Source organism: Sander lucioperca, chromosome 10, assembly GCF_008315115.2.
Source record: "Sander lucioperca isolate FBNREF2018 chromosome 10, SLUC_FBN_1.2, whole genome shotgun sequence".
Taxonomy (NCBI): domain Eukaryota; kingdom Metazoa; phylum Chordata; class Actinopteri; order Perciformes; family Percidae; genus Sander; species Sander lucioperca.
Genome location: NC_050182.1, coordinates 28,201,800 through 28,220,091, shown reverse-complemented (window position 1 = coordinate 28,220,091; position 18,292 = coordinate 28,201,800). Strand labels below are relative to the sequence as shown.

The following is an 18,292-nucleotide window of genomic DNA, read 5'->3' as shown; positions in this document are numbered from 1 at the left end:
TTTCAACCATGGGAGTGGTTTACACCTAAGGAGTAAAAAAATTAGAAAACGTTTTCAAACTAGGTACTGGATGTGAGTGAACTATTTAAAGTCCAGTGTCTGCCAGAAAAAATCCTTCTCAAAGTCAGCAATAACAGATCAATTAATTGCTTTAAGTCGCTGATATTCTCATTAGGAAAGGTAAATCTGACTGCAGCTTAATAAGATGAGACAATTAAATGCACTAACACACAGCTACTTGTGACAGTCAATAACTGGGAGAGGTCAGGAAACAGCACAGGCTGGTTGTTGCAGGTCAGGGTCTTGCTTTCTAGAGAAGAAAGGCTCTTTTGAAGCTTGTACAGGTTGTACTGCTGCGCCTGTCACCTGCAGCAGAGCAGGGGGAGGACCAACACTGTGTCCACCAGCACACACATACCAAAACACAACCCACTTGTCCAGTGGGCGGAAAAACAACACTAACATCTGACAGCACTTCCTCTGGGGATTAACTCAGCTTTGTGCTGACTCTGCTGATAAATAAAGACATTTTTAGACAAAAAATCCACTATTAATGAATGTAAGTTGTTACTTCCATTCTCTTAAAATACCACTGATTTATTGATGTGTACATGATATTCTCTATATGCATTACAATATCAATAGAGTTGACAGATTAGTCGATTGATTGATTAGTCAACAGAAAAGTCTGCATGTAAATGTGCATGTAAAGATTCCCTGCTTAAGTCTGTCTTATATGGTGATGAATTGCATTTTTGGGGGTTTTGAACTGTTTGTCAGAAAAAAACAAGCTATTTGAAGATGTCATATTGGGTTCTGGGAACTTGTGGAGGGCAAGTCCAGTATTATTTTACACTATTAATACTACTACTACTGTATATCCAACGTGTTATAGCCCAAATGTTATTTTGTTTTTTGTTTTACTATTACCGCCCTGATAAAGACCCTGTGAGGTTGAAACCAGTCAGCGTTTTTCAACCAATATTCCTGACTAAATTAAAGTTTTTAATATAACTTTATCTTTGCTCTGCTTTAGAGTGCCTGAATTACATTTTCTTTTCTGTGACCAATTTCTTTTTAAATCTGTGTTTTGCCTTCTCATTCTTCAATTAATTGATTTATTGACAGCAGCAGATTTATTAATCAACAATCTAAATAAATATCAGTTGCAGCCCTAAGTATCAACACATTTTATTGAAATGCATAATTTCAGCTTTAGCTTGTAATGCAGGGTATCCACACAATAAAAGCATTCTAATTGAGGTATTTGTTCTATTTAATTCTCTTCTGTGTTTGCCTATGAATACATTATGCACCAGACTGTACAGTGGATTAGTGGATTCATGTTCAGAGTGTTTGTGAGTGAATACATGCATTTGCCAGTGTGTGCATGGCCATGCAGCTGTGTGTGAACATGTGTGTGTATGTATGTGAGTGAATAATGACAGGTTGTGGCTCCACTGAGGGGATTGATAATAGCCTGTGGGCCCCAGGGGAGAGCAGGTAGACACTCTGCAGTCCTGACCCGGCACTCTCACATTACTGAGTGCCTCGCTCTCAGCCAAGCTCTCCTCCACAATCCCCGCCCAAGAACCACCACCGCACCACCCATCCGCCCCCCCCGCCCACCTTCACTCCACTATGACATCACTGCTAGACCTTCTTCTCTCCCTCAGTCCCTCTTTTGCTTTTTATCTCTTGTTCCATAGTCTATTTCTCTAAGTTATCCTGCTATTTTCTCTCCTGTTTTCCCCTCCTCTTATTGTCCTTTTAATCCTCTCTAACTCTCTTCTGGACCCCTCAGGGTGCCCACACTCAAGCCCCTCTGGATTTGCTTGCTCTAACCCCCAAATCCTGCAGTCTGCACACACACTAAGCTTTACTGTCCCAATCCCCACAGTCCCAACTCCAACTCAAGCACTGGAGACTTAAACACAAGGAGCTTGGCTGCCATCCAAGAAGAGCAAGAGAGGGAGAGAGAGGGAGAGAGAGGTGCAGTTAGTCCACTGACTCATATCCTTCCCTTTCTGACTCTGCTCCAGCAATGATGTAATGCTCTTGGCTTTTCGCCCTCCCCCCACCCTGTGCCTGCCCACCCCCAGATTTCGTCCCTCCCTCCTCTCCTCTGCTCGCTTTTCCTTCTCTTTCCCTCTTCGACTGGTCCAACATCTCTGCGCTGACTCCTCGCTGGGTGAAGTCACAGCGAGCTCTGGGTAGACACAGCAGCTAAAAACTTTCGAACGTAACCAAAACAGCCCAGGGCCAAGTTCCAGACGTTCGGGAGACGGTGGTGCAGTCGCCATGGGAACGGAGGTAAACAGAGAGAGAAACAAGGGCCTCAAACAGCTTGCAGCTGCCTGGCTCTCTGAGTAAACACTGCACAGGACCTGCCCCTGATTTACTGCCTTTAATCACTGGTGGGAGGAGAGTGCCATGGGGTTTGGACTGAGGAAATAATACGAATCTGATCAAATAAATCAGCCCTAATGGGTTACGACACAGGCTGACTTTTATTAGCGGGCTAGAGGGAGGGATGGATGCTGGGAGGGTGCTGCACTGGGATGGATCTGGAATGGGGTGTCCACAAATTAGAGAGCCTCAAGCTGAGTTAAGCAATGCCAAAACACAGTTGAGAAATGGCGGTGGATGATACTCTGGAGCAAATTAGAATGAGTGTTGTGGTATTTATTCACCAAATATGACATTGTTTTGATTTATTATATGCCATGAGCTGTCAAAGATGGGTTGTCTTTCAATTTCAATGAAAGTAAAACGTATGACAGTACATTCCTATCACCAGTGAATCAGAAAAAAAACTGTCATCTTGTTACAAGCTAAGCTGGCATCTGTCAGCAGCACCTGATTGATATTGTAACATTTGGCTTCCAGTGCCCCTTTGACTTTTAACAGTAGTTCATCCTTCTTCCTCTTCATCTGACTTTTGATTAGTCCGTTTGTCCCTCTCCTCCTTAACCAACTTTTCTTGTTCTCATCCAGCCACCTGATGCCTGTCTTCCACCGACAGTCTCAATCCTCTGTTTGTCATTCAGTTTTCATCTTCACTTTACTTTCATATTCTCAGTGCATTTTTCCCACACCTTCATTCTTCTAATTCCACTTTGTCCATACTTCCATTCAAACATGATCTATCTTTTCCTTTCCTTGTGCAGACATGTCTTTTATCCTCTCCTCCACCCGCCTAGCCAACGTCCTGGTAGAAAACCCATGTCCTCACATTTGATGCCTCTCTTCTCCCTCTCTCCTCCACCCTCCTGATCCTTCATTTCCTCTCCTCCATCTATCTCCTATCCCCCTCTTCCTCTCCTCCATCCACCTCTGATCCCTTTCTTCCTCTCCTCTGTCCACCTCTGATCCCCCTTTTCCACACTTCCCCGCATTGTGATCCCTGCGCTCCCCAGAGCTGTGAGGCATGTCCCTGTGTGTGAGTTGCTTGTGCAGGAGCCTGCATGTGTGGTGGCCCCAGGGCAGGGATGACACAGCCCCGCTGGAATGAGAGGGAACAGAGTCTGGGCGTTCCTCTACAAACGCACTATTAAACCCACTGCAGTACACAATGAGCTCATCTTAATTCAGGTCAGATGTACATCCTGCATTCTCTCCTTTTTCTCTCCTTCCTTTTTTGTAATTAATTACACTGTATACCTTTGTTTTCTGTACCTTTGTTTATGTGTTCTTCTCTGCTCTCTGCCTGCTACTATGTGCATTAGCCCTACAGAATATACACAGTTGACACTAGTGCCCTTATTTGCCTGGGGATAGGGCATTTGTCAAGTCAGAGGATGAGGGCACCTCAGGCATTTTGTAGAGGTCCTGCTCTCCTGCGCTCAGGGCGGACCTCCCTCCTTATCACCACTTTCTGAATGCAATCTAATCATAAACAATAATAAAGGAAGTTTTGTTTAAACTGCGAGGTTCACAAGGTCAACTTTGTCCACGGAAAGCCCATAACTCTCCGCAGACGTGTGGAGGCTTTCTGTTCTGGCGCTGGCACAATGGGTGGTGAAATCAACACAGTTGTTTTATCACGCGCATGGAAAAAGTGTTGTGCAATCTATAAAAATGTGATATGCAATGCATCCTGGAATCAACTTCATCAAAACTATCAGCACCACTACACTACCATTAATTAGTTGTATAGTAACAGCAGAAGTAGTATATGTAAATAAGTGTGAGAAGCACTGAATATCACATCAGGATGAAAATATACTGTATGTGACAGACCATGCACAGCTTGCATTAACACATTTTATTTGTTTCCAAGATGTGACCATTAGTTGTTTTAGAAAGTGCAAGCCATTAACTAGAAATCATATCTGAATTGATCTGATGATCATTATCTATATTATGCTAAAAGGAATATAAATGTACGTTGTGAAAAAGATGATTTGACACAGAAAGAATGGCAGGTATTAGTATCCCATAAAATCTTCTAACCAGTGGTCCTAAAAAATAAATCAGCATATCACCAAAAAATCTTTGTGAAAACACAGGAAGTTCACAGCAAGTGTGTCAACCTACACTTGAGTTCTGCATGAAACCCCGCTGTTAAGAAGGAAAGCAGACCAACATCTTTTCGTACTTCTCTTGAAGGCAAAAACAAGGAACACAAGTGGCTGGTGGCTCTGAGGTGTGAAAAATGTTGTGCATTTAAAGCAGCATGGGAAATAAAACCACAAATGAACTTCCTTCAGAGCTTTGCAAGGTGATGTGACAGCCAACCTTAAAGTTGCACACCCAGTATGCATAGGGTGGGACATTACCAACAAGACACATTTAAGTTTAGACATAATTCCTCTATGTAGAATACTGCAAAAATAAGTCTTGAGTATGGTGGACTACTTTTAAGTAAATAAATACAAATACAAACTTTTGAAATGGATGTGATGATGGTGACAAACCAAAACCAAGTGACATTTTGAGGATAGCACCTTTATGGTTCCCACACTTCAACTTCAACATTCATAATAATTATTCATTTAAGCTATCAAAGTGTCCCCATTTAATAAAAGTATTACAAATTGAGATAAGTAATTAAATACCACATCATCATTAAAGCTCCATTGTGTAATTTTTTGAGTTGATTCTTAGCAAAACCCCCTTTGTTCTTTCACAAATATGTGCACATTCATGTGTAATTACTTCCACCAGCTAATCAAAGTATTCTCGTAAGCGTAGAATCTGCCATTCAGAATCATTCAGAATACATACGAGTGAGTCGCTCGAATGGCGGCCACCATGTTGCACCTCCATCTTTAAAATACATTAGCCAAAGAGGGACATACCTCCGCCTTTCGTGCTTTTAAACTCAGTGGCACCATGACGAATGCCAGGGAGGGGGAAAAGATTACTCGCGACTGCCGGCAGATTTAAAAACCTGTTGAAGATGGAAGATCATGCTTATTCTCGAGGATATGTAACGGAGTCACCAAGGAAGTTAAAAAGAGAATTAAAACGACAACGCGACAGGCAAAGCAACAAGACCAAAGTTAATATTGGAGTGGCTTTTCCGAGATGGAAAGAGCTCATAAGGAGCAAGGATTTTAAAAGGGACGCCGTAGTTGCCTGCTTTCTTCTCAAAAGGTAATTCTGCCTATTTGTGTAAATTCAAAGTTTTATAGTTGCTTGGCTAACTATAGCATGGTTGTGCATAACACTAGAACGATGTCTATGATACTTTTCCTCCCGTCAATGATGAAAAAGGATTGTCTACCTTGTAACATAAACGTAATCATATGTGTCGTGATTTCCCTGGTAGACAACTCAGGTAATGCAGTTGTAACACAGACTAGCTACAGCTAGAACAGCTGCGTGTAAACGATGAAGATACTAAGAGCTAATTTCGGTTTCACTGACATTGTTTATACTGCTCAGAGAAATATATTAAAAACACAAACTGTTGCTTCTCTCCTACGCTGTAAACATTGCCTTACACTATTAATCTTGTACAATATACAGAATAACGATAGCACTGATACTTTACTAACATTAGCTTGCATATGTTTGGGAACCTGATAGCTGATGTTAGCAATGAAATGGTACCAAAATAACGTAAAACTATTATTACACTGGAAGGAACACTCACGGACGAAGTCATACTTCTTGGAATAATACGGCTACCGTAGGAGTTAAAACGCAGTCGGAATGGGAGGGGCTAGAAAGTAATATTCAGTTGGTTGTCATATACAATTTCACCACTAGATGGGAGAAATTCTTACACAATGTAGCTTTAAATTGATGATCAGATATTTGACCACGTACAGACCGCTCTACTGTAACCACTCCTCACTTAACCCAGCTGTTGATTGTGCTATGTAATGGAAACAATTGGACTGAGTTCCTCTACTGAGCCAAAATAGAAGAACTTCATAGTGTGTTCATAGTGTCATTGTTTTATAGTGCCTTGTGCCCACACCCATACCCGCACATCTCCTCTTACAAGTCAAAAGGTTGAGGTTTCCACAGAATGTTGTATCTCACATGGTTGACTAGTAATGTCCAACGCATTTAACTCTGACATAACTCAGCACCAGATGTTTATAATTGAAAAGCAGAAAGCATTCAAATCTGTTGGACACCGCTTCGCTTTGTATGATAATGATAGCCGTGACATTAAGATCTGCTGGCTGTTTCTTATGCCTGGTTTTAACACTGGTTTGTGTCAGTGCGGCTCCCTAAAGACCTTGTTTAGGGACTCAGAGCAGAAGGAGAGAGAAAAGAAAAGTGAGAGAGGGAGGTCCTCAGGTTTCACAGCTGCAGGCCCAGCTCAACCCTAAAGTAAATGGACTTGAGGAAAGCCAATCCTAATTGATTCCAAGCCTCAAAGCTCTTTAGTAAACATTGTGGAGCAATGAAAATGACTTGTTATCCTAATTCATTGGATGCTCACGCTGTGCATTCAGCAGAGCTGAGAATGAAGGAAGCAGATGGAGGCGAGATTAAACTGATTTTGTTTGGTGATTTCTTTTCATTCAGAGATCTATTCACCACAGAGCTCCATAAAGTGTGGGGATTAAAAGCTTAATAGGCCTGCAATGATCACATACACAAGGCAGATTAATTGATGGAGATTACTTTTTCCTCATTGTCTCTCAGATTATTATGATAAAAACTAAGCATAAACCTTTGCACAGCAAATCATTTATGCAGTTTTTTTATTGTCTTTTCCTCACAAATACATGGGAAATCAAAACATATTACAGACTACAGTCAAAGTGGCTTAACAGGGCAACAGAGGTATCATAGGGAAACCCTGATCTGACCTTCAGTAGGCTCCCAATCTGGACAGATCACAGCTAGCCTGTGAAGTGTCCGGCTTGTTCAGTGTGTGGGAAGTTCCTGTGGAGAGACCCTGTGCATGGAGTCTTTGGTTGGACCTAATAGCTTCCTGTGGAAACACTGCTTCTCAGTGGAGGGGTTTTCTCTACCCATTTTCCTGCTGATGTGAACATTTCCACATTTGTCTCGTGTGAATCTACTCATCACTTGTTAGGATTCCACTGTCCTAGTAAACAGGTGACACCTCTGCCTTATAGCACGGGAAATGCCTCAAATAATGTGCTACAGATAAATGTAGCTGAGACTTACATGCTGTTCTGTGGCTAAAAACCACCGCCACATGGCATACCAGCTCTGACGAGTTTTTATTGACAGGTAAACTCAGGTGAAGCAGGCCTAGCAAAGTCTCTGTTTCTGGCAGTGATTGCTGCTCCTCCAAGGGGCTGAAATTCCATCCAGGTCCAAGACAAAGAGCCTGACGGAGTGTCAGTCAGGCTTAGAGATGGGCCTCCCATCCAATATTCACTAGCTCCTCAAGCTGTAAATCTACACAGGACAACCTCAACACAGCACAGGCCTATCACTGAGCCATCTCAATGTCTAACTTGCTTGCCACAGGTCTGGTTTACAGTAACAAAGCCCTGGCACAAGTTTGAAGGTTGTTAGGGTTAAGGGATAAGGAATAAATGAGGTTAGTGGAATGTCTCCATAAGGAAAACAAGTGTATTTATGTTTATGTGGTAATGATTTTGTTCCTGATATATAAAGACAAAAGGTCACTAAAGGGAAATACATTTCCCTCAAAGACCCATGATGGCTGGTCAAGTTTATAAAATCACATAGTCTCGCTAGACACAGTCTGCAGGTATGGATCATTAAGGTCTGATTATGACTGTGACAAAAAATGCTATAAACTATTTATTGACCAATAAACACTGCAGGTAAATAATGAAGCAGCACACCACACAGACTGCAGTTAATATATTGTATATATCTGGCTGGTTATTATACACCTGTAGCATGGCAGAGCGAAGGTATCAGAGAAATGGAGCTCTAAGGTTGTGGCTGATATTCCCATACAGTGAAAAGAACTAATTTAGAGCATGAAATGCTAAACCGCTGTAAAAGCAGTCACAGCTAAGGCTTCAACAATGACCTCATCTTGTCTTTTGGGACCATGTTTGGCATGCTCTGCTGTGGGACAATACTGAATGAACAGCAAAACATGAATCGCCAGCCCCACACACACACTGCTCCAAATGTAACAAAACCCTGACATTCCCTCAGAGACTACAGAGGGATGACAATCGGCACGGACACAAAAGGACCAGGTCAAGCCTAAGGCTGTCGCTATAACAGGGGCACACTTGAAGTGAGAGGATATACTGCGAACACAGCACTCCTCAGATAATTTTCAGTCTCATAGCAGTCCTTAACACTGCCTCTACTACTCGACCACAAAGAAGAAACACTTAATTGAAAGAGGTGCAAAGATAAAATCACAAAAAGTTTAATAAAGCCTTTCTTTTGGCAACTTTCTTGTTCTGCTGGTTTCTTCAACCGCTTGGCCTACTCACCCTATCTGTCTGTTGGTCGATGGAGCCTGAGTGATGACGGAGCTGGACTGAGGAGATGGCAGGGCCTGCTGGATCACTATGCTGGTATCATGGTTGCCCATCCGTGAGTGGGACTGCTGGTGCTGGCCTTGGCCTGTCTGGCCGTGCAATGAGATGCTCTGCAGCGAGGAAGGGGAGAGAAAAGAAAGCAGAGTATACACGGTTAAGAATCTGTCAAGAGTGTCACATTCTTCCCAGCAAGTTGTATTTTCAGCACAACTCAAGCATTACAACTGTTTGAATGGGTAATGAGGAACTGTGTAAACTCACTCGCTTTTTTTAGCCGCTGGCAATGATCAAATATAAAAAGGAGAATACAGGCAGTCACAAAGTTTTAGAAAATGTTTACCTGACAACAGGTATTGACCTTAAAATATATGTCACAGTTGAGGTAAGGGAAATGTGTATCAACCACATCAGTCATTCCTCTACACAAATTAGAGTGTGTGTAAATTATCGTGACTATTTTATATTCATATTGGCCAATTGCTGTTTTCTCGAAGTTTCAAGCTTTTACTCTTTTTCTTCTGCTTATTGTGCTACAGTATATGCAGTCCCAGAGAGTTTTGCTTTGACTTGCCTCCTGCTGACTTAGCAGAGCCATCATAAACCACACAGGCTGGGGAGGCTAGACAAGGTTGACCTGAGCACAGACGAGCTCCAGAGCCAAACCACCCAGACGACAGCTTAGCTACAGCGTGCACTGCACATCTCTCCAGACATTGGATAAGCAGTCTGTCTTGTGGTGATTTGACTAGTACCCATGTTTCAGGTGAAGGTGCCTTAGGGTAGATCTATAATGCATAAATGACCACGTCTTGTGAGAATGTCTGGCCAGGTCTTTTATTGATGTCACAAAAGTTGTCTCATGGGTCTGTGTGTAAGTCTGGGAAGAAATAGGACTCCCTCCTTAAGAGATATCCGGGGAGCTGTTTGAAGTTACAGGTGGAGAACCTGATCTCTTTTCTCCTCATATCTGGTGGGTGACAAATCTCCACCTGCCAGCCTTGTCTGTCACTGTCAACAAGACTGAAGGGGGAGTGTGGTGTCTGGGGCACGGCAAGGGCTGGATGTGCAACACATGACTACAGTTGAAGATAAAATATGGTAGAAATAGAGGTGTATACATATTTGGTGGTTTTTAACAAGCGAGCAGAGTGTGGTTACATGAGGTCTAAGTGTTTTGAATCTATTAAAAGAGCTCATAGTGTGCTGGCTGCTGTTAAGGACTGACATGACTGATGATAGCACCAGATAACAGTTCATAACCACCTGACCTCACCCCTGTGGGTGGCTGTAGGTTCCCCCTAGGTTTTTTTCAGCCTGAGGTTTTGTTCTCTACTCTGCAGTACCTGTTTACTGTCCTCTTCTTCCTGGGCTTTGCAAAATTCCTGCTCAATGGAGCAGTCCAGTTCACTGAACAATCCCACCTCCTCACAGTTCTTCAAGAAGCGTGTTGGTGTGGGCGTCTGGTCTGGAAATCAAGGAAAGGTTTTTCAAGTTTTAGCTTTGAAATCTGTTAAAACAACAACAAACAGTACATCACACATGCACGCACGCATGCACACACGCACGCACGTGCACGCACACACACACACGCACACACACACACACACACACACACACACACACACACACACACACACACGGCACAGTATATGTTTGACAAATGAAATGAAAATATATTTGTATTGATATCACCAGATTTGACTGTTTGTTTTTGTTTCATCGTATACTTTTTTGTATAATTGTTACTGTTTAACCTTCAATTTGAAAAAAGGCGTTCCCCTGTATTTTCTAGCCCCATTTATTCAGCATGATGTTAAAATGCTGTTCATTTTCATTATTTATTTATGTGGACCACAATTCGACTACAAACTCTTTACAGAAGCTGATACAGATCTGCATAAAAGAATGTAAATTGCTGTTACGTATTTCCAATGATTTTAAAAAGACAAAACCTCCATTCTGTTAGTGAGAGAGAGATACTATGCTTGACAGCCGCATTTCAGCTGATGAAGTACAGATCTCACCTACTGAGTGGAGGTCTCATTTGTTGAGCTCAGTCAAGCTGCAGTGTTCAACTTGACGTTGTGGGGGGTGCATAGAGATCAGGTTTCAGACAGTTGAAGGTGATTTTAGGATCAGGCTTGTTTCAAAGGCTAAAAGCATACTTCATGGTCTGTTTATCCATTCTGGCTAGACTGGGGACTGACTCAAACTTTCATCATGACCTGTTTACCCAAAATACAGTTTAACTACAAATATCACTTTTTCCATTTCGAACAACACAAGCTCTATTAATAAAAAAAGGGAGTAACGTCAATTTTTAGTTGAGGACAACAACTATGAGTCAATGGAGGTCAACAATAATAGAACTAAAGTTTAAAGCAATTTTAGTGACCAGCTTAAAGCATGTTACCATGTGTGGCTGAGCTGTATTACACAGTACAAGCTCTGACTATTTTATCCTGTGTTCAAGGTCTCAATAAGAGAAATGGTCAAAGCTGTAACTCAGACAACAGGCAATAAGAACACCCGGCCTAGAAAATCCGATCCTGCTGTCCACTGAGCGTAAATAATAAAGAAGACACAATCTTAGCGGTGTGGCTTGTGCTGTCATCTAGGGTGGCCCGGCCGTTTCTAGGAATGGAGATCTATACTTATGGATCAGCCTTGAGTTGACACAATCTATGATTTGATGTTTCTTTGAACAGTAGATTAATGTGCCCATCAGCATGTCACCTGAGGCGTGTACACCCCAACATCCATAAAACCATTGTAAACCATCACCCACTCCTTCTATGCTAAGATCAGTACACCTCCGGTGATGGGAAAATACAAATCACACTTTAGCTTAACATGCTGATTTCTCCAGTCTGATGTCAGCACCTCCTAAAGTGTGCATTAAGTAGTAACAAAGCTGAATTACAAGGTATCGTGTGTCATATGATATACATTACTGTAAACAACTGGTATAGACACGCCATGAAGTTTTCTGATGATAGACAAGTGTGTCTGAGCATGAGTCACTGAGGCACACACCTGCAAATGGACTACAAGTTCCCAGTGAACCCGGCTGAGTGTGTATTGATGTAGCCCTAACTCACCTGATAACATGTTGTCGTTCTTTATGGAGGGGAACTTAAGGGTCATCTCATGTTTGTGTCTATGTATCATCAGATGGTCCTCCGTGGGGAATCGCTGTTGAGTTTTATAAAAGTAGGATTGTAAGTACAAAGACAAAAAAGGTTTTCTGTTCACAGATTATAAAACAAACAAACCAGTACACTGAAGCTTTAAACCAAAATAACATTCACTGTTATTCTCCATTTAAAGAGTGCATCCTAAAAGAGCATCAGCCCTGGTGTTGACTTCAAAGAGCATTTTTTTCTATAGGGATTTTTACACCTGCAGCATTATTTACAGTTTGTGTTACACTCAGATCTATGCTATTCTGTTTCTCCCTTATGGTGCGGCAGTAACCCACTCCTCAGACCTCCTCAATGTACATGCTTAATATTACAGGTAAACACACACACACACACACACATACACACTCACCTGAGAACAGCCAGGAGCGTTGCACACATACGGCCTTTCCTGGTCCGAGTTCATCACTCTGGCCACCTTCTCATAAAACTACAAAAATTGACAAAAGGAGAAAGCGGGAAGAGGAAGTGAATGACTTGAGTCACCTGCATCCAAGATCAAAAATATACTCATTGTGTCACGCTACACTGGACTTGCCATTGCACCTGAAACAGCTGTGTGGTTATTTTCAGTAATAAACAGTTTTTTCACATTACCGTAATCTAGTTTCCACTAAATTGACATCAAGGCTAAGGTTGTGGGTTATAAAAGAACTGGAAACAATGAAAAAAAACATTGATATGCTTTTATTACACGTAATCAAACAGACTAATACCTGCTCTACTACTACTACCTACTCTAAAGCTCGTCATGAATAAAAACAACAACAAGAAAATAACGTATTTCTATAGCACTCTATAAAAGCTACAATCATTAATTTCTGTTGGGCCACCAAATTGTACAGAGGTACATATACACATCTAGGCACAATTGTGATGGGTTTCAGCTTATATTTGGATAGAAACAATGACACGATAAACCATGTTTGAAATTTGAAATGAAACACTAACTGTGGTCTTCAAATATTTATTCTCACCACAAAGTGACAGAATCTGGTTGAACACATCTGGTCTGGCAACTATAATTACTCCCCAGTAGTAATGTGAAAAATCCCTTTTCACTAATGTACTTATGCAGTGAGACAAATTGAACTTTAAATGGCACTTAAAACTCATTGAATACCTTTTTTGAAAGATGACATTCGATTTTTTACAGTCAGCAATCATTTAATGATTTCATTAAGTTATTCAGTTGGTATACTGTACATGTCAGAGTGAGAATGAGAGAAGGATGTGTCGGCAGAGCAGCATTGCATGAGGGAGACACAAGATGCAGTTAATTGCTCCAAAAAACACCTGCAATTAGTGCCAGATCTGTGCTTTGTAAGTAATTGTTCTGTACACTACAGCCATGCATCATGTCAAATGTACAATGGCTTCAGTTATTGTTTTAGATGCTTTAATAATTTAGAGTGAAAAAGAGGGCAAACTTTCTCAGAAAAGAGGAGTGCCTCATACTTGGGCTCTGTTTAAAAATTATAAAATGAAACCAGTCACATAAAAAGGAAAGACCAACAAATTCTGTAAATATCCTGTCTCTCCGTTTACCCACAGAAACTAAATCATGCACACAAGGGTGGATGCTGCATTCAGCTTTAAAAATATATATCTAAAACAGCGTGACTATATTTATGACCAGATGTCAGAGAGAAAAACAACAGAAATAACAGGTGCATTTTAACAGCTTCTCAAGATCAAACCATGAGCACAACAATAGCAGTGACATGCCATTGAAAGGCTTTGATGTGCACTTTAATCAATCATTGCATTTAATGCATGTGATGCCTCACACATATTTAAATATTTAAACCATTAACTTTCGCAACAGATTACATCTCCCCAAGTGTCCCTGTCAACAATATTCAAAACAATTTTGCAGAAAAAGTAGAACTATTACAACGTTTAGCTTATACATTTAAATTAGATTTTTTTTTTATTATTATTATACTCAGGAAATTAAGGTACAACCGTATTATTTGAGTATTCTTTGGACTTAAACCCTTGCCTCTAACATTACATTTATTGACTGCTGGCTACTGTGTCATCATTACGTATTTCTGATTTCAAGGTCTTTGTCCGGATGCCATTTTAATTATCCTCATCATTGACAAACACAAACAAACAACCTCTGAGCACTCACCACATGCCAACACTACAGATTCCCAGCACTTTCTGACAGATGTTTTAACAGATGATAAGAGAGTATGATGATAAGTATTAAGGTAGTCTTTATTAATCCCCAGCTACAGCACAGCAGTAAGGGACCATCTTTATCTTCGAGCCAGTGCCTTAATCAATATCAGGAAGATTCTTAACACTAAACATGCAGGTATTTTGGTATGGGACATGCAAACAGGGAACGGGCATTTAAAATCCATACAGGAAGGTCCTAGTTGGTCCCTGTGAGGTTTGAACCAAAGTCGCACCGAGAGCATGTAAACGTCCAGGGTGCCTGCAGTTAATGAGACTCACTTTGCACACCAATAAGTAAATTAGATCTTTACAAACTATTTGAATGGTGCCTGGATGAATTAGGAAAGCTGGTAGGTGCATCTCTATTCTGACACCACAAAAGTAAAGCTAAATAATGAAATCTGTAGATAAAGAAGTTACAGTTAACAATGCAAGTTTTCTTTTGTCTCCCTCATCCAATCCCATCAAAACAAACATTTCTAAGGGGTCTGTTAAGAAGCTAATAATTTAATCATCAGCATTAGGTGTGTTTATCATGTATGCTCTTGATAATGACTGGAACATCTAAATTATTTACAGCGGTGATATTGCACCCAACAGTTGCTATTTATTGCTCACATACAGCACAAAGTTTATTATTCTACTAGTACCTGCCACCGTTGTCAATTCACGAAAACGAACGCATAATTCACTGCCACATGTCACGTGTCAAGCATGAATACCTTCATACACTATGTACATGTGTGTCTTTTTCATGGGTACAGACTATTTCCTCAAGCACCGTCAAAACACTCAAATATTGTGTTATGCTAAGCAGTGCTGTTTTCCTAACAAGCTGTACTTCATGACCGAGCCTGCAGAACAGGGTCTGGACAGGGTCTCTCTGTCAGAGAGCAATGAGCCCTGGTCTCTCTTTCTGTCACCAGTTCACTCCGTCTCTACTACAGGGCCCCTAAAAACTCACCTGGTTTCCTTTGACACAACAAACATGACTAAGACTGCCGATCCTAACCCTGAACCCAAACCCAGGATAATGGCAAGTACGACTAAGGAAGCACTGCTTCAAAAAGCCTGTGGATATGTCGCTGATTATTCTCAACATTTTAGGCCACATTTTTATCTCAAATAAAGTTATATGGAATGTTTTAAGCTGTTCGTACAATTCTCATTGCCACCATTGTTTTCAGGCTTTCTTCCTGAACACCTGTACGACTATGAGTCACTTCTTTTCTAACTCTACTAAAGATCACAAAACTGACATCACCAGAGAGCAATAATAATAAGTGTATCCATGACTAAAAAACCAGATGCAAAAATGTTACTTTTACCTTCCTGTTTCTAAAATGGGATTTGTCATTTCATCACATTTACCAGGAAATTTGAACCATATGACACATACAACTTTTAACTATTAATTCTGTGAATGCCTCTGTGAATTATTCAATAGCTTTCACACTTAAAAGTATCAGTACTGAATGCCCCTTTCCATGCAAGAGGCACTTGGCTCTCATTTGATATAGATGTTTTAGTTTAGCAGAGGAAATTTGGTTACACTTTACATTAACTATATCCTGATGTGTGCGAGGGGAAGGATTAGGGTTCGGAGTTCGATTTCAAGAGGAGCTGGGGAGGAATTCTCCAGGTAGACCGCATATTAGAATTTAAACAATATGGTGAGGAAAGGATGGGTTAGGGTGCAAAGGCAAATGGGGTTAAAGCAAGCACAAACATGCACAGCAATTCAAATCCCCAGCTCCCTATAGCCTGGGCCTTTGACAGCACAAGTTCAAGGTAGGATCATGGCGACCCCTAAGGCAGGGAACATGGCCTTCTTAGACAATGTCTGCCCTGAACTTTAAGTTCATTGACATGAATGCGTGACAAAAAAGACTGCTGTGATGTAAACCTCAAGACCTATCAATTATTTGTCTCTTCCACAACATGTAAACTCATAACAAACACAAAGAAGCCCCCTCAGCGGGCTACCATGGCACTAATACCACTCACATTATCCTTACTTACAAAAGGTTTTATACTTTGTTCTTAAAGTCCCAGAATATATTAGCATCAACAATGTACAAGTCAAAATAAGAAAAATATGTGCACAAGTTTTTTTTTAAGGTGAAAGGAGACTTTTGGGCCAAACTGTTGATTGGTGTTATGATTTCTGTTATTCGACCCCTTCCTACAAACGCACAATCATTACCAGAGGAATGTTTCACCTTGAGCACATGCAACAACCATAAACAAATAAAGGTCACATTTCATTACTGCAATGAGCCGCTGGCAATCAAGCTGAACATTGTGTAAAATATGTAAAGAATTAGATCTGCATCAAGGTTACTAAATAACTCAAGTTGTCCAGTAAGTTTAATGTAGAGTCAGTGACTTTAGTCTTTTCTGTTTTTGTAAGTATTTATTATTAATAAATTATATATTACATATATATTTTCCTTAGTTGGCTATTCACTCCATAGAATATTATTGACAGTTAGAATTTTATACAAATAAAAAGCTGATTTATCATGTATTATTATTATTATTATTATTATTATTATTATCAAGTCACAATTAACTTCTCAATCTCAAGATAAAAGATGTTCTGCCATGGCTTCTTACAACAAAGAAGTGGAAAATGTGAAAGAGTAGTGTATTCATCTTCCAAACTTTTTCTCAAACTGTTGCTTTCATAAAACGTAGCTTATTCTATTAAAAGAAATTACATTCTACCTACAATAGGTGCCTGTTCTCAAAACTATTACAAAATAAATAAAAGTCCATCTCCGTCTGTATTAAATGATCAGAATTACTAACATCATCATTATAATTGAATGCCTTATTATCAGGTGCTATTAACACAGCCAATTAAAAGGGACACAATAAAACCGGAAGCCTCCACATTAATCTAAAGCAGCGTGCATGAGAAACAAGTGGTTATTGATAGTGTTGTCACATAAACATAATGACAGCGGAGAGTAATCAAATGATTAAAACATCTTTCTTTCTTTCTTTCTTTCTTTCCAAGCTGTATAGCCACAATTAAAGCGCGCCTCGTCAGCACAACCTTCCTGAAAGTAACCCCCAACATCTCAGCGGTTAATCAAATATCGACTGGCCTGCAGAATGACGTAATGTTGGTGGTCACATTGCTGTTCAAGAGAAAAAAAGAACGTAAATTTCACGGGAACAAGAGCATCACTCTTTTCTTTTTAACTGACATGACAGCAAAACCACCGGGCTATCATTTCCCAGACGGTCACTGGTGAACCGCAGCACGCAGCCAGTCCGGGACCAGCGCCGGCTCTGCGTATCCCGAGATGGGACAGGAATGGTAATGGTGCAGGGATCCAGCTTTGAGCTATGGAGCAAATAGAAACAACTGGAAGACGTGCCAAATTGGTGTTAAGTGCAATGGAAATCATCCTTTGCAATGAGCCACTGTGTAGTTTTCAGTCGGAATTGAGATGAATTCCTGCAGACTTGTCCCCGCAGCTATCTGACAGACCGAGCAGCAGCAGCAGCGGCACTTGACTCCACGTTCAACTTCAACAACAGTCAACAGATAGGCCAACGCACGGACACCGAAATGAGATGACAATGCATGTAGGCTACTCTTACAAAACTAACATGGTCCCCTTTCTCTAAAACTTGCACACGTGAATTGAGAACAACAACAAGAAAAAATGAACACCTCGATTTCTGAAGCGAACAACAAAACAAGCTGTTGCATGAAAAAAGGAGGAGAAAAAGTAACAAGAATCGCTTTAAACAAACACAACAAACCTGCAGGGGCGCGTGCACGGTCCTCTGCATGGTGGTGTGAGGTTTTCAACTTACCAAACAAGTGTAGAAAATTTGAAGCAGTCTCTGAAAAGAAACCACGTTGGACTGAGAAAAGATTACAATACGATCTATTTAGAGAAGCATAACGTCACCCCCGGGTGACGTCACGTGGGATTCCTGAACTTCTAAATC

At 40.8% G+C, this 18,292-nt stretch overlaps 1 protein-coding gene across 2 annotated transcripts in view; it reads right to left on the bottom strand.

Moving 5' to 3' along the window:
- creb5b (cAMP responsive element binding protein 5b) overlaps positions 1–18,292 on the bottom strand; it is a 37,138-nt gene extending 18,846 nt beyond the window's left edge. Inside the window, exons 1-5 of one of the 2 annotated variants that reach the window (XM_031299007.2) lie at positions 18,155–18,292; positions 12,477–12,554; positions 12,023–12,116; positions 10,265–10,386; positions 8,874–9,031 (exon numbers count right to left, since the gene is read on the bottom strand). In XM_031299007.2, the coding sequence (XP_031154867.1) occupies positions 8,874–9,031; positions 10,265–10,386; positions 12,023–12,116; positions 12,477–12,530 (428 nt within the window). In that variant the 5' untranslated portion in view covers positions 12,531–12,554; positions 18,155–18,292. Of the gene's footprint in view, positions 1–8,873; positions 9,032–10,264; positions 10,387–12,022; positions 12,117–12,476; positions 12,555–18,100 lie in introns of both variants that reach the window. The other variant, XM_031299006.2, reaches the window with a different exon arrangement.